This window comes from Carcharodon carcharias, chromosome 26, assembly GCF_017639515.1.
Source record: "Carcharodon carcharias isolate sCarCar2 chromosome 26, sCarCar2.pri, whole genome shotgun sequence".
NCBI classification, from domain to species: Eukaryota; Metazoa; Chordata; class Chondrichthyes; order Lamniformes; family Lamnidae; genus Carcharodon; species Carcharodon carcharias.
In genome coordinates this window covers 40,728,864-40,750,008 of record NC_054492.1, presented here as the reverse complement: position 1 = coordinate 40,750,008, position 21,145 = coordinate 40,728,864, and the positions used below count along the sequence as shown (strand labels likewise).

The window sequence follows — 21,145 nt, the reverse complement described above, 5'->3', positions numbered from 1 at the left end:
AAAAGCAGAGACCATTTTCAATGAAAAGGAACAACATTTTAAATTAGTGACTTGTCATATCACCTTGCATCAACACATTTTTGATCTTATTTGTGTCCAGTTGAGCCGAGGACAAAGTTCAGAAACTCTATGTAACTCATCCATAGTGGTTAATGGTTAAAGCAGTTATGACTGTACATTTTCTGGCCACTTTTAAAACACAAGTGAGATTACCTGATTAAGAATCAGAGTCAAAAACTTATACATATATATTTTTGGTGGTGTTTACAACCAGAGGTTTTGATTCATACTACCAATTCTGAACAAGGCACATAGGGAGTTCTTAAAAACACATCATGTATGAACTGTTTGCTATGCTGTCAAAGTTAGTCAGCTGCACAAAACTAAACGGTTAGCAACTGTTAGGCTGAGATATTTGGGGATCTTTTCTTTACAGTATTTTCTTTAGTTATCTTCGCTAAAAATCAATAACTGCATTTTTAAGTGCACATTTGAAATTCCTTGACAATAATTCCCCTGGTGAGCAATACAGCAATTCATTTTCTTAGTATCTCTTACAACTGAAGAAAACCAAAAATTGTCATTCTTCCTTACCTTCACTGACTAGTTCACTGTTCTCTGACTGTTTACAGAAGATAATCTTCTCCACCAGCTGGTTATAGCTGCACATTCCCACTGCCTTTGCCACATCAACAGTCTATAGAACAGAATTGTCAGCAGAAAATTACATTGCAACAAGATTTCCAGCACTACATATTCCTTTTTACATTGCAGGCAAATACCTGCAGTATCATGAAGGTGAAACAATTGAGGATACTGAGTCTGTGCATATATACTTTCTTCATTCTTCCAAAAACTCATATTTGAGTGGTGGACTGCAGTGTAATGGGGAACAAGTGCAAGGGGCTGAATGGTAGACTGTTCTTACATCATGAGATTAAAATAAATATATCCAGCTAAAATCTGATTTTTATTTTCAGCTTATTGAGATGCATTACAAAAGACTTAAGGTTCAATGCCCTTGCAGCTTGTGTGGGTGAGAGCATGGACTGCAGGGAGGATGAACAAACTGACTACATCATGTTGCAGGGGTCCAATCTACTTTTGAGGGGGGGGGGGGCTGTGGCAGAATGTAGTTGCAGTAGGGGACAGTCTTGTTAGGGGGATAGATACTGTTTCTTGCAGCCAAGAGTGAGAGTACTTAAGGCTGTGATGCCTGCCCAATGCCAAGATTATGGACACCTCCTCAGGACCAGAAAGGAACTTGTAGTGAGAGGGAAAGGATCTGGTTGTCGTGGTGCGCATGGGTACCAATGACAGGGGTAGTACTAAGAACTCCCTTCTGAGGGAGTAAGAGCTAAATTAAAAAGCAAAACCACAAAGGTATTAATCACTGGATTACTACCCAAGCCACAGGCAAACTGGCTGAGGATAACTAAGATCAGAGGGTTGAATTGCGGCTCAAAGATTGGTGATGGAAAAATGGGTTTCAATTCATGGGGCACTGGCACCAGACTATGTTAAGGAGGGAGTTGTACCATTGGAACAGCCTTCACCTGAACCACACTGGAAAGGTGTCCTGGCAAATTGCATAACTAGGGACAGAGGGAAAACTTAAAACTAAGTAGTGAAAGTCAGGATTCACGTGAAGGGAGATTTGGAAAGTCAAAGAGAAAGGACAAGGTACTAATGCAAGTAGCAATACAGGGAATGATAACCAGACAGGAAATGACAGGGAGGGCCAGAGCTGCACCAGCAAATAAGCTCAGAGTAAGGAAAAATGGTCAAAAGGCAGGATTAAAGGCTCTTTATCTTAATGCATGTAACAAAAAAGATGGGTGAATTGATAGCACAAGGAGGAAAGGAAAAGGAGACAGGGTTGCCTCTGTCAACAAAGGATGAGATCAATACAGTAGTGAGAAATTATCTTGGTTTGGAGGATCAAGATGAGGAATCAATTTGGGCGGAGGTAAGAAATATCAAAGGCAAGGAGTCACTGGTGGGTGTAGTTTTTAGGGCCCCTGATAGTAGCTACACCACAGGATAGAGTATAAAGTAAGAAATAATGTTGGCTTGTAAGAAAGAAACTGCAATAATTGTGGGAATTTCAATCTTCATATAAATTGGATGAATCAAATTGGCAAAGGTAGCCTGATGGGCGAGTTCATATAATGTATTCGGAACAATTTCTTAGAACAATACGTTCTGGAATGAACCAGTGAACAGGCTGTTAATGTATAAAGATGGGGAGGCGGTGGCGGACTGGTAATCCAGAGAGCCAGGGTAATGCTCTGGGGACCCAGGTTTCAAATCCCACAACAGCGGATAATGGAATTAAATAAATATCTGGAATTTTAAATGATTAATGATGACCGTGAAAGCATAGTCATAAAAACCCATCTGTTAACCTGGTCTGGCCTACATTTGACTCCAGACCTAAAGAAATGTAATTGACTCTTAAAAATGCCCTCTGAACAAGGGCAATTAAAGATGGGCAATAAATGCTGGCCAAGCCAGCGACGGCCACAGCTCATGAGTGAATTAAAAAAATGGGACTAAAGGCTAACAAGGCTGGACTTGATGGCCTGCACCCTAGCATTATAAAATAAGTGGCTGCAGAGATTGTGGATGGATTGGTTGTAATCTTTCATAGTTTCCTAGATTCTGGAACAGTCCCAGCGGGTTGGAAAACTCCAAATCCAACACCTCTATTCAAGTAAGGAATAAGACAGAAAGCAGGAAACTACAGGCCAGTCAACCTAATAACTATCATTGGGTAAATGTTAGAATCCATTATGAAGGAAGTTGTTGCAGGACATTTAGAAAATCATACTACAATCAGGCAATGTAAACAGGGAAATATTCCTTGATAAATTTATTAAAGTCCTTTGAGGATCTTACAAGCAGGGTGGATACTAGTAGATGTAGTGTATATGGATTTCCAAAAAGGCATTTGATAAGGTTACTTCACAAGATAAGAGCTCAGCATGTTGGGGATGAAATATTAGCATGGATTTATTCTTACCTGAGGGTCCACCAACCACCCATGGTAAAGTGCAATATCAAGGAGGTCAAATACAATGCACTCAGGTGTATATTCGAACACTCTGACACCAGTGAACTTTACATTTACATCCAGTCCTGTCTGCAGCTTGTGTAGTATGGCCATTGCATCACTCATATTCTGTTTCAGAAATAGAAAAAGGAAAAGTCAAAATTTAGAAACATTTTAAGAGGTGAAAAAGGGCCAATTGCAAAATGCTTGAAATTTTCTTCAACACAGTGATTTGCCAATTGGTACATTGCCCAATTGGCTGTTCTTCACATATGGTCTTTGACAATGTTATTGGGATGTTCAATTGTTTGAGATATTACAATCAAGTCTGATCCTACACTAACCCAAAGTCCACAGTTTAAGGCTCAAGTTTTGCATAAAGATATTAAATAGGAGGAACAAAATAAATCCAAAGTAACTTCTACACAAGACTTAAATATATGGTTGCACCATTGCTTGCTCTTCATTTCCATCTGTCACTTTGCAATCCCCTTGCACTTCAGCAATACTGCTGATGGGGTGGATATCCTTTACAGCTCTGTGCTGTTGTCCTAGGCCCAGCCATCTTCAGCTGCTTCATCAATGACCTTCCTTCCATCATAAAGTCAGAAAGTAGGGATGTTCGTTGATGCTTGCTCAATGTTCAGCACCATTCATGACTCCTCAGATACTGAAGCAGTCCATGTCCAAATGCAGCAAGACGTGGACAATACCCAGGTTTGGGCTGACAAGTGGCAAGTAACTTCGTGCCACTTAAGTGCCAGGCAATGACGAAATCCAACAAGAGAGAATCTAACTGTCACTCCTTGAAATTTAATGGCATTACCAATGCTGAAACACCCACTATCAATATGCTAAAGGTCTCCTCTGACTAGAAACTGAACTGGACTAGCCATATAAATACTGTAGCTACAAGACCAGGTCAGAGGCTAAGAATCCTATGACGAGTAACTCACCTACTGGCCCCCAAAAGCCTGTCCACCATCTGCAAGGCACAAGTCAGGAGTGTGATGGAATACTCTCCACTTGCCTGGATGAGTGCAACTCCAACACTACTCAAGGAGCTTGACACCGTCCAGGAACAAAGCAGCCTGCTTGATTGGCACCACATCCACAAACATTCACTTGCTCCACCACCAATGAACAGTAGCATCAAAATCCTGGAACACCCTCCCTAATAGCAGTGAGGGTGTACTTGCACCACATGGACTGCAGCGATTCGAGGCAGCTCACCACCCACCCTCTCAATGGTAATTAGGGATGGGAAATAATTGCTGGCCTAGCCAGCGATGCCCACATCCCATAAAAGAAAATGAACTTCAAATTTCACTGACGCAGTTTCCTTCTGCCAACGTAGTCCCTTCACAAATCCAAATTTGCACATTTTGTGCCTTTACAATAAATTGACCTCAAACAAATGGATAGAAATGGCACAGTTTTGCTTGTGTCAATCCAAAACCCATCGCTGACCATTTGAATCAAACTCAAAAATCGAGGCTCCCATCTTCAGTGGAGTAGCATCTTGCAACAAGAAACAAGGATTGAAAACTGTGCAGAATTAATGGGACAAATCTGATTATCACCTGGCACAAATGAACTGCACCACCCACAAATTTGTGGTTCTCAGTTTTCTCCCCAAATATACTGAACTACCGCATAATAAGCTACAATGACTTGTTACCTAATATGATTAAAAAATGGTTCAACAACGCATCATTATTTGTTCCTGCCAACTTCTGCAATTCACTGAGTTAAATGGCTTCCGGACTTCTTTGTTCCTGTTTTAAATGGCCTTAATTTCAGAGTTTCAAAATGTAGTATTGCAACATACAACACTAGCAAGACTTTGGATTTTAGTTTACAAATGTTTTCCAAGTTAACCAATTCCTAGGTACAAGAAAGAAAATAAAGAAAATATAATCTTATTCATCAGAAAAAGGAGGTAGAACATGAACAAAAGCTATACAGTTCTAAAGGTTTTCCCTTTTGAAAATTCTAGTGATAATTTTGATCGCAGATATAAAAAAAGATTCTAGTTATATATTTTCTTAGCCTTCCTTAATGCTAAACGTGCGACATCACACACCGAGTAGACCCGTGTTAAGTATATAATTAATGTTAAAGTTCCATCCTTTGTCCCAGTGTAATTCAGCAGTCAGATGATCCAAGTTTTTGTGCATATACTGATATACATTGTACTATTCATACATAGCACAGTTCCAGAAATAACAAATACTTTCATCAATAATTTAAGCACAGGAAGTTTTCCAGGACAGAGGGCTCACATGATTACCAGCTATAAAAGGGGAACTTTTCTTTTCAGTACGGATGTATCAAAATGTGAAATACCCATGTGAAAACAGAGTACTTTTTTTTAAAGAAGCAAACTTACTTTCTGCTTCCCTCAACTAATCAAAAGCAAAACGTATTTCCCCCAGTGATGCAACAAATAACCAGTTCTAACTGATGTGAAGATCTGTCTCATGATTTCTTTCATCCAATATTTATGAAGATTCATGCAAAATAAACTAAACTTCTTTGCATTAATGTGAAACAACTGAGTAATGTAGAAATGAATAAAAAGGTAGAACATTATGCAGGGCTACGTCAAGTGTGGGACACGGGCATGACAGCAATGCTTACTTGATATTTCTGAAAAGAATTTCCCTCTTTAATGTCTGCACCTTACAAAGCGAAGAGAAGACAACTGCAAACTAAATTTACAGGTAAAATGAGTCTCCGGAGGGAATTCACAGTTTTAGGCTCCTTCATTGGCACCTCTTACTGCACCATAAATTCATTTCAGGACAAAGTGATTCAACTTTACAAAATAACTCATCCATTTACTATTCCATCACTCCTTTGTGCTTGAAGAGCAACTCCTCCAGGTACAGAGATTTAATTACGTTTTGATACTTCATTCCAGTCATTCAAAATGATGTTTTGTCTCAAATGATCGATTTACAAATGATAGCTCAACATACTTTATGAAATTAGAAAGCCTTTATTTATTTTCCTCATTTCAGTCTCTGGGTACAGCTAGTCAATCAGGGAGAAAAGAAATTACACAGAGGAAAAGGAGTGAATTTTTAAAAGAGTTTCTACAGTACCTCAACAAGTTTGTTTAAAGATTAGAAGTTCTTCTTATCTTTAGTAAAACCCTAAGAAAATTCAACTACATTTTACCAATAAAAGTATAGTTGGAAATGAAACACTAAAATCAGATGTCCTGTAAACACAAAGTAGAGAAAATCCAATTGAGTCAAATACTGTCCAGTCAGTCCACTAATCATCAGCCAAGTGATAGAAGAATCATTTACAGTGCTATGAAAAGGGACCTACTCATTAATAACCTGCTCATCAATGCTCACTTTGCAGTCTGCCAGAACTAATTGTCTTCGGACTGATTTCAAGCCTGATTCAAACATTGGGAAAAAAGCTACTTTTCAGAAGTGAGGTGGAGAGCACTTGCCTTGACATCAAGGCAGCATTAGCGTCAAGTGGCCCATTAAAAATTAAGTCAATGAGAATCGGGGAGAAAACCTCTTCATTTGCTCGAGTCACACCACACAAAGGATTGTTTCAGGCCAATGATCTAGCCATGGGACAATACTGTTGTGGATCCTCAGGGCCATGTCCGAGGCCCAACTCTTTCACTTTATCAACGACCTTCCCTTCATATCATAGTGTAGCACAGCGGTTATCTTAAGGGATCAGTAGTCCAAAGATCTTGACTAATGATCCAGAAACATTGCGTTACACGGTGCCAAGCAATGACTTGACTATCTCCAAGACAGAATTTTACCACTTTCCAATGACATTCAATGGCATTACCATCGCTGAATCCTTCACCATTAACATTGAGCATAAACTTAACCAAAGCAGTCACACAAATATAGTGGCTACAAAAGCAAGTTGGAGGCTGGGTATTCTGTGATAAGTAACTTGGCTTCTGACTCCCCAAACCCTTTCCTTCATCGAAAAGGCAGAAGTCACAGAATACTTCTGATATATCTGGTTGAATGCAACTGCAAAAACACTCAAGGAATTCTGCACCATCCAGGACAAAGCAGCCCATTTGATTGGCACCACATCCACAAACATTCACTCCCTCCACCACCAGTGGCACCAGCGTGTACTATCTACAAGGTGCACTGCAGGAACTCACCAAGGTTCCTTAGACAGCACCTTCCAAACCCACAACTGCTACCATCTAGAAGGAAGGAGTGCAGCAGACACATAGCAACACAGCCACCTGTAAGTTATCCTCCAACCCACTCACCATCCTGGCTTGGAAATATATCGTCATTCCTTCAATGTTGCTGGGTCAAAATCCTGGAACTCCCCTAATAGTACCGTGAGTGTACCTACACCACAGACTTCAGCAGTTCAAGAAGGCAGCTCACCGCCATCTTAAGGGCAATAAATACTGGCCTAGCCAGCGATGCCCACATCCCGTGAACGAATAAAATAAAAGTGCATGTGAACATCCCCACCTGCAAGGTTCCCTGTCATGTGCTTTAAGTTAAATAATGATTTTTAATCCACCAGCTAGAATTCTGACTTGAATTTTTAAAAACACAGACTAAAGTGATTTAAACTCCCCAATTTGCATTACTATACTTTCCACATTCAAATTCATTAGAGTGGAATCATTAAGTCTGCAAAATCCAAAGACAACGACTTCAGGGAGTGTGAAGCACTCACTTCGGAACATAGGAACAGGAGAAGGCCATTCAGCCCATCGAACCTGCTCCACCATTCAATATGACTACGGCTGATCGAACATTTGAATGCCTTTTACTCACACTATCTCCATAACCCTTTACGTTATTGTTAATTAGAAACCTATCAATCTCTACCTTAAACATACTCAAAGACTGAGCTTCCACAGCCCTCTTGGATAGAGAATTCCAAAAATTCACAACCCTCTGAATAAAGAAATTTCTCCTCATCTTGGTTCTAAGTAGCTTCTCCCTCATTTTGAAATTGCGCATCCTGGTTCTAGGCATCTCCTGTCTCATTAGCAAGGCATCTCTGGCAATCGCCTGAGGCATTCTACTATATCTCCTGCCACCACACTACAACAGGATGTCATTCGCGTGTGCCTGGAACAGGAAGTTTGCACACAATCGACATGTTGGCGCACGTGCAGTGCGGCTGATATCATTATGTGCCCATTGAATGCTCGCCATCCAATTACTCAATCTACTCACTGCCCCACTCACAACCTTGTCTGCTACTTCGCTCATTGCCTAGCTCATCTCACCCCTCGGCACTTCGCTCGCCTCCCCACTCCGAACGCTTGGCTGCTTCACTCGCTGCCTGTAGACAGTGAGGAAGCATGAAGGATTAGGAGCGGAACCACCAAGGAGGCAGTGAGCTGAGCACTGAGCAAATCACAGTAACAACCCCAAGATTTTTAACTGGTGTTTTGGCGTTGAACGTTGAGAAAACTGTGCAACCACAGTGGAAAAACATATTTTGTCGATGCTGCACTTCAGATATATTTAAATTGCTGAATGTTACTGATGGTCCTATTCTTTGCTGCAGGCAGCTACCAGTGGTGTCTCTGATAGTGGTGGCACAGGCACTGTGCCTGCATGTCCGGTGAATGCGCCTCTTTCAGTTGCAGTGGCAGCAAACACAGCCAAGGTATTCAACTGTTAGAGATGGGGCATTAAGACTAATCGCTTAGAGAATGGAACCCTAGTTAAGTTAGCTTCCAGACATGAGATTGTGAAGTCACCTTTGAAGTACACAACGTCCTTTTTTGAATCCCTCTGGCAGCTGGAAGAAGAAAAGTCATATGACAAGCCAACCATTTGTATGTTTTAAGCACATGCTTTCTCAGCAGAACTGAGAGGAATCAGCTTAGGGAGAAGACCTAAGTGGGGTCCCTTTTGCCTCCTTTTTTCTCCAACCTACTTGGTGAACTTCAAGCCCTGTTTGCTTACTCTGATCACCCAGGGATGCTCCACTGCAGACAGAGGTTTCTTAAAAGAATCCAACCCAGCATTACCATCTACCAAACAACCAACTCAGCTGTCCACATCTTTAAATCAGAAGCATCGAGACTATCAAATTCAACATGAAGTCAGCCGAGTCACCAATCTACAGACTGTATACTCTTACTTTTTTTATGGACTCCAATTTGGCCAAACTATCCTTCCCCACTCTGTAATCTGTATTTTACAGAGTGCGAGAGCGAGCGAGCGTTTGTGTGTGCGCGCGTTTGAGAGAGATAAAGGTGACCCTTTTCTTTGTTTAACTCAAGGAAACCTGCCCTACTGGTTCTTTTATAATCACAGCGTGTAAACCATTAAGTACTCAGTGAACTGGCACGTGTGTCCTTCCAAACAAAAAAAATCTGTTGTGGTCAAATGAGGAGAGGGCAAAGAGGAGAGCCATTTGACATTTCCTCACCTGGTCAAAACACCCCCCCAAGTCACACACCATCTTGGCTTGGAAATATTTTGCTGTTCCTGTGAAAACAGTGAGTCAAAATCTTGGAACACCCACCCTAATGACTTTTGGAACACGTACATCACAAGGACAGAGGCAGTTTGGGAAGGCGGCTCACCACCACCTTATGGGAAATTAGTGATAAACAATAAATACTGGCTTTGACTGTGAAGCCAACATTCCTAGAACAAATTTTTTAAAAAGGTTCCAACAGCCCAGCTGGCTGAATTAGAGTAAACAAGCTATGTGCATCGAAGAAAAAAGAGAATCCTGGTCGATGCCCAGTCGATGTATGGGCTCTTGATGATTTCATTCATGGTATCACAAATTGCCTTAGGCCACTTTCCACTAACGCCTGCTGGGAGTGTGCACATGGACAGCAGTTCAGAATAGGAATCATCTCAGCTTTGATACAGTGCACTCTGTCAAATATTCCTCTGAATTATGACTTGTGAAAAATGGGCAAAACACGAGTGAGTGACTGATGTCAGTCAACTGTAGCCTAGTGAGGAGTCAGCACTTTAAGAGATGTGAAAGAAATGTGGTACAGAAAAGAGAGAAAAGATTTTTTTTAAAAAAGCAGCTAATTAATGAAAGTAAATAAAATTGGTTGTCATTAATGCAGTACAAGGAAGTGACCTTGTTAAGTAGCTTATGAAATCAACCTAAGGAAATCCACAAAATAGTCTATGGGCCTGGTATGCAGGGTACAATCTCTTCCCATCAGAACACAACCTACTTTTCTAAGCTTCAAGAATTTAAGATCTGATGGGTCTAAATCTCATCATGATCCGGAGTAGCCAGTCAATCAACAGTGTCCTGGTGCCCAGGGAATTTACCTGGTTCATAGACTGGTTTTTAAGAAGCTTGAAATTCTATTGTATTATTACCTTAATATTCCACTGCACTGGAACAAATGTTATAATTTTTTGCAAGGTCACAAGAAGAGAAACCAACAAAAAGAGAGGCAGTAAAACATTAAAGTTGATAGCCACATTAATTTTGCATTCCCCAAAATGATAACTTACATTTATATAGCACCTTCAACATAAAAAGAATTCCAAGGTGCTTTTGCAGAAGATGGGGCGAGGAATGGAACAAAGGAAGAAACAAGAGCAATATAGGATGAGGTACAAAGCTAATGTGGGACAATTGGAAGTGTCTCAAATCCTGATCAAAGAAGTGGGCTTTTAAAAAGTTTCCTTTAGAAAAAGATAGAGGCATATCTAGAAATAGAATGTTTAGGGAGCAAGTTTCAGAAAGCAGCAGACTCCATCATCAACAGAGGAGCAAAACAAAGAGATGATGCAAAACAGCCCAGATTCAGAAGACAGAAAGGTGTGGAACGTGACACAGACTGGAGGAGGTGCAGAGGTAGAGCTCGGGTGAGGCTGAATAGATTTCTAGCCAACAATGAGGGTTCTATATTCAATGTGCTGTCAAGTAACAGTGTGGGTTCGCAAGGATGAAAGTAAAAGGGGAAAGGAAATTAGTGCAGGCATGATACAGAATGACTGAGATTTAGAAGGTGAAAATCAGCTGCAAGGAAAGAGCATATTCAAAACATGAGTTTAGAAGTGACAAAGGCATGGGCAAGGCCTTTGGCAGTGATGGGGTGAGGCAGGGGTGCAAGGTGATGTTAGAGGCGAAAGAAGTCGGTTTGACAATTTATCAGATGTCAGGTGTGAAGCTAAACTTTGGGTCAAACAAACAGCAGTCACCAATTTACAGACTGTATACTCTTACTTTTTTTGTGAACTATAATTTGGCCAACCTATCTTTCTCCACTCTGTTATCTGTATTTGTGTATGAGCTTCAAGAATGTGAGAGAGTGTGTGTGTGTGTGTGTGTGTGTGTGTGTGTGTGTGTGTGTGTGTGTGTGTGTGTGTGTGTGTCCATGCGTGCGTGCGTGTGCGCGCGTGAGAAAGTTAGTGTATTTTGTTTTGCTCACATCAGTTCAACTATAACAAATCTAACCCCTTTCTTTGTTAAGCTCAAGAAAACCTGGAGATAAAAACAAAAAGCTGCTGATGCTGGAAATCCAAAACAAAAACAGAATTACTTGGAAAAACTCAGGTCTGGCAGCATCGGCGGAGAAGAAGAGTTGACGTTTCGAGTCCTCATGACCCTTCCACAGAACTGAGCGAATATAAGGAGAGGGGGGAAATATAAGCTGGTTTAAAGTTGTGGGGGGGGAGAGAGAGAGAGAGAGAGAGAGAGAGAGAGGGGGAGGAGGAGAGAAGTGGTGGGGGGGGTTGGTTGGTGTGGTTGTAGGGACAAGCAAGCAGTGATTGGAGCAGATAATCAAAAGATGTCACAGACAAACGAACAAAGAGGTGTTGAAGGTGGTGATATTATCTAAACAAATGTGCTAATTAAGAATGGATGGTAGGGCACTCAAGGTACAGCTCTAGTGGGGGTGGGGTGGAAAGACTAGCAGGGCATAAAAGATTTAAAAATAATGGAAATAGGTGGGAAAAGAAAAATCTATATAAATTGTTGACAGAGCCTTCAACCGTGTCCGGCCCATCTCCCGCGCATCCGCCTCACGCCTTCTCCCCCCTCCCAGAAACATGATAGGGTCCCACTTGTCCTCATTTATCACCCCACCAGCCTCCGCATTCAAAGGATCATCCTCCGCCATTTCCGCCAACTCCAGCATGATGCCACCACCAAACACATCTTCCCTTCAACCCCCCGGCGGCATTCCGTAGGGATCGTTCCCTCCGGGACACCCTGGTCCACTCCTCCATCACCCCCTACTCCTCAACCCCCTCCTATGGCACCACCCCATGCCCACGCAAAAGATGCAACACCTGCCCCTTCACTTCCTCTCTCCTCACCGTCCAAGGGCCCAAACACTCCTTTCAAGTGAAGCAACATTTCACTTGCATTTCCCCCAACTTAGTCTACTGCATTCGTTGCTCCCAATGCGGTCTCCTCTACATTGGAGAGACCAAACGTAAACTAGGTGACCGCTTTGCAGAACACCTGCTGTCTGTCCCCAAGAATGACCCAAACCTCTCTGTTGCTTGCCATTTTAACACTCCACCCTGCTCTCTTGCCCACATGTCTGTCCTTGGCTTGCTGCATTGTTCCAGTGAAGCCCAATGCAAACTGGAGGAACAGCACCTCATCTTCCGACTAGGCGCTTTACAACCTTCCGGACTGAATATTGAATTCAACAACTTTAGATCTTGAACTCCCTCCTCCATCCCCACCCCCTTTCTGTTTCTTCCCCCTTCCTTTTGTTTTTTCCAATAATTTATATGGATTTTTCTTTTCCCACCTATTTCCATTATTTTTAAATCTTTTATGCCCTGCTATTCTTTCCACCCCAACCCCCACTAGAGCTGTACCTTGAGTGCCCTACCAACCATTCTTAATTAGCACATTCGTTGAGATATCACCACCTTCAACACCTCTGTGTTCTTTTGTTTGTGACATCTTTTGATTATCTGCTCCTATCACTGCTTGCTTGTCACACCACACCACCCCCCCTCCCCCGCACCCCACCTTAAACCAGCTTATATTTCACCCCTCTCCTTATATTCACTCAGTTCTGTGGAAGGGTCATGAGGACTCGAAACGTCAACTTTTTTCTTCTCCGCCGATGCTGCCAGACCTGCTTAGTTTTTCCAGGCAATTCTGTTTTTGTTCAAGAAAACCTGTCCTATTGGCTCTTTTTATGATTTCAGTGCATAGACAGTTAAGCACTCACTAAATTGGCAAGTTTGTGCTTTGGAAACAAAGAAAACCTGCTGCAGTCAAATGAGGAGAGGGCAAAGAGGGGAGTCATTCAACCCCTCCTCACCTGTCTGCAACACCTTTCCAAGTCACACTCCACCCTGACTTGGAAACATTTCACTGCTCCTGTGAAAACAGTGAGTCAAAATCTTGGAACTCTCTCCCTAATGGCACTGTGGGAATACACACCACACGGACTGCAGCCGTTTGAGGTGGTTCCCCACCATCTTCTCAAGAGGTCAATATTTTGGAAAGGGTGGTTAGAGATCAGGGAAACAGTTGAAGACAAACGAGTCAAGAAAGGGCTTTTCAAGGGCCAGGCTGGTGATGCTGTTTTGAAGATGAATGGGATAGTGTATGAAATGAAGATTCTATTAACAATATCAGCAAGTATGTATCGCAGAATCGGTAGCTGAGTGGTCAGTCAAGTGGAAAGGGAATCAAGAGAGCAGGATGTGAGCCTCATGAATTGAGCTGAAGAACTGTCCAAGCTGAAGAACTTGACTGGAATGGCAAAGGAAACTCTTTTGATTTCCGTTAAACTTAACAGAACCAGCCTCTCGATCTCAGAAACATGCGCAGTGGGAGTTATCAATGTTTCAATTTGAGCAGAACCTTATTTCTCCAAATTTTCTCACCCTCTTTCAAAGGAGGCAACTAATTTTGAAGTACGACTTCCAACTGTGCCAGCACTCCATCAATGCTGCTCTGACTAGCATTTTTTCATAACCTTAGCAGACAACTGGACAGAGATTGCAGACAGACTTTTTGACTTAAAGCTTTCATTTTTTTTTAAGATGACTGCACAAGCAGTGGTAGCATAATTTCCCTGGGCCAGGAAAGATATTAATTAACAAGAGTTTTGACTCTTGATCTTTCTGGGCAGCCATACAGCCAATGCCAACCAAGTTTTCACCCATCCACACAGATGCACTTTCCAGAAAAAAAGTCATTAGATCTTGAAAGAGAGTCAGCTCTCTATCCAGTTTTGTGCTCTGTAGCCCTGGAACACTTTATACTGCCAGCAACACTGCTTTTGTGGGATTAGTTAAGTTTGCAACTTAAATGATGATGCTTATATCTCTCCAAAGTTTAACTTGTAAAAGCCACAAAGTTGCATAGCTTTTCCAGTCTATGCTCTGGTTTCCACCACAAAGAGCTGAAGCAGCCCCATGTAATAAAAGTAGCCCATAAACTTACTGATCGAGTTTAAAAAAATATATTGTGAAACAAATGGGACAGTGTGGGGCAAAAATTGAACATGAAAAATCTTTTTGTTCCCAATTTACAATTAACTTCAAAAAATGACTTTAAAATAAATATAGTGTGCGGACTAAATGCACAATACAAGCTATTCTGACAGTTAACATTAAGTATTTAACTGAAAGACAATCTTCTGGAGTACTCATCCCAGCAGAAAGCTCCAGGCTTATCTTATTTTCACTGCAATTTATCTTAGCATCCCTATTTGTAACTGGAAAATAGATGAGACAAGCACGAAAGAAACCTAGGAAAGTGACATGACAGGTATGTCAATTAGGCAATTCTACAAGCTATGTAGAATAGAAAAGGCATATTTCAGAAATAAATGAGGCACTTCAAGTTCTTAGGCATGAGCTCTGGAGGTAAAGTACATGAAAACATCATAACCTTCATAGATTCATTGGAACCACCAGACTTATGGATATTATATATTAAAAATCACAATGTTCATATCAAAGCTATTCTAACGCTTCACTACAAAATAGTAATATCTTAAGATTCTCTTGGTCAAAGAATTCTTGGAGCACAAGCTCTATGATTCCCTATGCTCCATCAGTAACAGTTTGTAACATACATCAAAAATTTACAGTATCAGTTCTTTATAAAATACTTACTGTCCCTTTCCTTTTGGGAAGGCCCCAAGGATTACAGACATGACAAATTTAAAAATTAGTACCTGCTCATAGTTTAATCTCTGAACATCAGTAATTTCTTTTGGCTTTGCATCGAGAATATAGTCACCTGCAAAAAGAGAAATTAAAATTACAAACAGCATCAAAATATTGCTTTCTCAGAAATCAACTTCAATACCTGAAAACTTTTTATACATTATGCCAATAAGCTTTCATCCACACGAGCACTTTGATTAAACATCACTTTCTCCTTTGTTCTTTTTATGCCAACTTTATCCAACATCAATAATAAGCCATAGATTTCCAGATATTGCAAAATCAAAAAGGTAGAAGATGTACAAGAAGCCGTCAAGTCACCCTGCAATGTCACCTCAGTTTAATACTCTATCAACCAAAGCTCAATACAACACACAGTCTTAAGCAGTAACAATTATGTAAATTGGCTGCATCACTCTGAAAGTTCATTTAATACCTCAACTTGATAGAGCAAAATACAAAGGTTGCTTTACTCTGGATGCAGCGCTACAAAAGTTGGTGGCTGACAAAAAGAATCTGACTATAAGAATGGTAAACTGCACAAATGACTAAAATGCTGAACCAATGAGTGACAATTGAAGGGGCTCCAAATAAAACTAATTAAACTGTTATTTTCTGTTTTCTCAGGTAAAGCAAATTTTGTTGGTCTTTTTCTTATGACATTGTGATCTTCCATGATACACCTGAGACTCTTCCAGTTTGTAACATTGTTTGGGGATCATGTAGTCTGCAGCAACAAGCCAAAATATGTAAAGCTCTATTTTGAGGAACTTGGTGCAAAGCCACAGCTGAGTTATGAACTAGACCCAACATCTACAGCTGCTTCATTAATGATCTTCCCTCTAACAGAAGCGTGGATGTTCACTGAAGATTGCACACTGTTCAGCACCATTCATGACTCCTCAGATACTGAAGCAGTCCATGTACAAATGAAGCAAGACCTGGACAATATCCAGGCTTGGGCTGACAAGTGGCAAGTAACCTTCACGCCACACAAGTGTCAGGCAATGACCTTCTCTAACAGAGAGAACTTAACCATCGCTCCATGACAATCAATGACATTACCATCGCTGAATCTCCCACTATCAAATCATGGGGGTTACCACTAACCAGAAACTGAACTGGACTAGCCATATAAATACTGTGGCTACAAGAGCAGGTTAGAGGTTAGAAATCCTGCGGCAAGTAACTCACCTCCTGACTCCCCAAAGCCTGTCCACCATCTACAAGGCACAAGTCAGGAGTGTGATGGAATACTCTCCACTTGCCTTGATGAGTGCAGCTCCAACAACACTCAAGAAGCTTGACACCATTCAGGGCACAGCAGCCCACTTGATTGGCACCCCATCCACAAACATTCACTCCCTCCAACACCGAAGAACAGTGGCAGCTGCATGTACCATCTACAAGATGCACTGCACAAACTCACCAAGGCTCCTCTGGCAGCACCTTCCAAACCCCCAATCTCCATCATCTAGAAGGACAAGGGCAGCAGATACATGAGAACACCACCACCTGGAAATTGTCCTCCAAGTCACTCACCATCCTGATTTGGAAATATATCACCATCCCTTCACTGTTGCTGGGTCATAATACTAGAACTCCCTCCCTAACACCACTGTGAGTGTACCTACACCACAAGGACTGCAGCGGTTCAAGAAGGCAACTCACCACCACCTTCTCAAAGGCAACAAGGGATGGGCAATAAATGCTGGCCTAGCCAGCGACATTACCTTCCTGTAAATGAACATAAAAAGCTACATAACACCTGACTGATAGAAAAAGGGTTTTAAAATGCTGTCCATATACCTCTGGAAACATTTTTTTGATAATTAAAAATTGCCATTTGTCATGCATCTGCAGAAATTCTTGGAAAACTCCCTAAGTTGCAATACAGTGATTGGCTTAAATCTCTTCACAAAATCCTAAACTGTTAATCAATTTAGCAACAGTCTTCTTTGGGCTGCTTCACTCATTTAATATCAACCAGCAAAAACATAAATCATATCCCTAAAAATTCATTCTAAGTTCCCTGAGCAGCAGTTTGTTTCCCCACCTACTCCAAAAGTATTAAAAGCTGTAGAGGAAGAAATCCACAAAATATGATAAATTCACCCATCCAATACTTCCACCAACTTGCACTACCCTCTGAGGGACTTCAGCCTCTGCTCCACTCTCAGCTTTCATTATTCAGCTGATTGAGGCCATTGCGCATGCATGAGCTCAATACAAAACCTTTTGCTTCTACCTTGTAAAAAAAAAACCCCGAACCTGGAATTGCTAGGTGGAGATGAAGATTGGTCTATGCATGCTATTGAATTGTTTTGCAAATAATCAAAAAGCACTCATGCTTTTCCATAATTATAATAAAAATTTAATTTACTATTTACAAAGCACCAACTCTGCTACGTCTATGGTGACAAGCCGTCCAACATAATGGATTATATAGTTTCAATAAAGCTTCTGAACCTATAAATGGCAGCACTAATTGACATCATGAACACACAGTCGTTGTCAGGCAATGAACACCGCAACACTCAGAATGCTATTCACCAATATTGACTGTTTCAAGTTCTATTCACTAAATATGACATCTAGTTATGAATAGTTAATGATAACTTTTAGAACATTACTGGAAATATTTTTAACTCCACCATAAATTGACAATGAAAAATCTGTACTCAATCTATATGGAGTTAAAGTGTTAGATTCCTTCTCTTGACCTTTTATATGTGATACTAAGCCTCTATCATGTAATAAAAACAAAAATCGCAGAAATTTAATTTAATCTAATTTCCTTTAAAATGCTAAGCTTTTGTATATCAATTTTTCAAATCATCATCCAAAATATGAATTGCTGATTGACTCATTAATTTGGATATGAAATGTTATAAGATGCGTGATTTTAATCAATTTCTTGCAAATTTACTTCACCACATATCCCTTTAAGCAATGTATATTCTATTATTTATTGTTTTGGCAGTGGATGGCAGCATACATTTATCAACATCACATGAATACACAAGTCATCTCAAAACTAGCAATGAAGACTGGTTTGCTAATTTATCATTTTTTTGATTGGATGCCACAAAACTACCATTTTTTCATAAAATTATTGTGGGGTATTGTGAAGTAGGCTTAGGTTTGTGTGCGTGTGGCTGTTTTAATCAAATTAGAGTTGGATAGACTGCAAAACTGAAATTGTCAGATGTAAAAAGGGTACTTAAAATGCTGATGAGTGAGCTAAGGTAAAAATTGCAGCAGATAAAATGCAAATTTCATTCATATCCTATGATAAGTGGAGAGGTATTTGCTTTTCAAAGAAACATAATAAAGTTTTGCAATTGACAGGATAAATAGGGCAAGGTTATTACATTTATTTTTCCCAAAAGGAAAAGGCTATATGGACAATATGAAAGATTTTTATATTATGGGAAAATTACATTTCAAAGACACATGGGAACAATGGGATTTACAGATTAAAGAGAGAAAAATATATTTAAAGAAGGATGGAAGGCTGTGAGTGGATGCTATGTAGGATCTAAAAGATACACCATGTGAAATAGGCTTGGGAAAACAGCCTCTAGCCACACAGCAGAAGTCTGCTGTTCCAGTAGCCAAAGTTGTATTAAAAAGCCTTTGGAATTCTGCTGTCAAATGGGTGCCGTGGTAACCTTGCTGGATTGCCCCTCTACATTTAAAGTCTATTTTGGACTGTTACCTTACAGGGAGTGTGTAGTTGGGAGTCAGGTTAATTAGGAATTTTGGGATTTATTATATGTCCATTTCAGGGATGATCTTGCGGCCTCTCTCACACACTCCTGGAACTCTACTCTTCAACACCAGTAAATCGAGTTACTGCTCTGCATATTTCCAAAGCCAATGACAGGATCTGGCACCTTGTACTTGCAAATAATTTACGACCACGTGGCTTTTGACCGAAACCAACTTTCTGACCATCTAGTTTCCTATTAAAACATTCCCTGTTAAAGTTGAGCACAATCAGGCCTTAGTTCAGAAGCTACATTTGTTCGATCTTATCAATGACATTTTCCACTCATCATCCAAGCCTACTCTTTATTTTATGTAAAATTCTACTCTACATTATGCAGCTTCCTTCAGATCCATGATCCAATACTTAAACTCCACTCCTCGCAAGGCAGCAACAGAATCACAATTTGATCTCCACTCTACACTTTAATGTGGCAATGAACATCATGTTTCTAAATTCTTGAAAGACACTTTCTTCATCTTAAGTTTTCTAATCTTAATGTTAATGGGAAGCCATTCATTTTGGCAGGTTCCAGCTGGTGTTATAGTTGGAAAACCTCAGACTTCAATGTCAGTTAGAAGTCTAGTCACAGCTTCCATGTTACAATCTCTGCTGATGCTAAGTGGAATTATCACTCCAAATCCACCATATAGATCACTTTATTTTTTTGTACAAAATGGTTTTGACCCCAAGAGCTCTTAAAAAAGAAACTCCAAGGTTTTAACATTTCTCCACATCTGAGGATTGGGTCCAACAACCCCTCACACTTCTGGACAAGATACATGGAAAAAAAGAGTCATCGCTCTCTCACAATCAAGTTAGTAATATTCATTTAATATCAATATTAATACAATATCAGTATTAATATAAATTATCAATACTGTCAATCTTCCTCTCAACTTTACTTTCCTGTTATTTTTAAGATCCAAAGGCTTTGTTTTAAGCCCTCTTCCAGCTTTCCTGCTAGAATAAAATCAAAACTCGAAGCAAACCTCTACAGTCACTCTTTTGCAGGGCCTCAAAGATGCAACTGGTTGTATTTTCAATCATTCTTTCGTTCTGCAAGCTTGAAACCATCTAACCACTTTCTCTTTTACTCTATACATCTTTGGCCACGTGCTGCTGCAAATGAGCCTTAGCCATCACTGCGCTCTCTCAATGAAAAACTTACGCTGTCCAGGGAGGATTGGGTTTGATGGATCAGCTGAACTGCCTTTTCTCATTCATTTCTCACTTGGTTAGTTTTATTTATTTCCAAACATACCATCCAGGGTAAAATTTCTACTCGGAGTGCAATTGACAAAACAGGCGCAAATTGAGTCCATTTTGAAAATACGAGTTTTTCTTCAAGTCTACATTCAAATTCACTTGCATATCAGTGCACGCAAAATCTGTTATGGGCAACTGGGCTGCATTTCAAAACATTTACGTTTTTCATTCAAAACAATCCTTGATATATTTGCAAGCGGTAACGAAGTGCAGTTTGATTAATTCAGCATAAAATGGATTTAGCAGTGTCAATCTACCACCCGAGAGTAACCAGATTTCAAACTACTGACAATGGCTTTTAAAAATGTATAGAACTGTTTCCCAGTTACTTGGGCCACTGGAGTCAGTTTCTTAGAAAATTTCAAAATAAATAACATTCAAAGGCTTGCAACACATTCCTATTAATGTCCTTGCACCCAACGTAGAGAGTTTAATTTTTGAAGCACCCTAAATGACCCACAAACGACCAGAATTAATAGAAGCTCCCAACACCAATTAATTCATCCTGAGGGTGTTTTGTGGGCAGGGCCTGCTTTCGAGCAAATGTTTCTAAATTTAGCACAAGTATGCTCAAGGTCTACTGAACGCAATGTGCGCTTAAAATTCCACAAACTTCTGTGCTAGTTTCTGTTGAAAAACCTATGCAACTGAGCAGAAACTTCAGGTCAGCATATTGATTCAGCCAAACAAAATTAATTTATACCAAGCTATTTGGATCTAAGAAACTGCTGCATTGCAATTCGTTAACGCCAGTTTTAACATTCATCAAACCTCCAATTTTGATAAAGGCTATGGGTATTGACTTGGGGAGGTGAACCTGACCCTCTTGCAAAATTTATGCACAAGCTTTTTTTTTTGCAGTTATCACTATGGGCATTTCATGTCAATTAATAGTTTTTTTCAAAA

At 40.3% G+C, this 21,145-nt stretch overlaps 1 protein-coding gene across 4 annotated transcripts in view; it reads right to left on the bottom strand.

Annotated features, from left to right (window-relative positions):
- Nucleotides 1-21,145, bottom strand: part of mindy2 (MINDY lysine 48 deubiquitinase 2) — a 71,272-nt gene that overhangs the window by 39,263 nt on the left and 10,864 nt on the right. For all 4 annotated transcript variants that reach the window (XM_041174824.1, XM_041174823.1, XM_041174821.1 and 1 more), the window contains 3 exons: nucleotides 15,207-15,271; nucleotides 3,026-3,184; nucleotides 595-697 (listed from right to left, as the gene is read on the bottom strand). In XM_041174824.1, coding sequence (XP_041030758.1) covers nucleotides 595-697; nucleotides 3,026-3,184; nucleotides 15,207-15,271 — 327 coding nt within the window. The remainder of the gene's footprint in view (nucleotides 1-594; nucleotides 698-3,025; nucleotides 3,185-15,206; nucleotides 15,272-21,145) is intronic.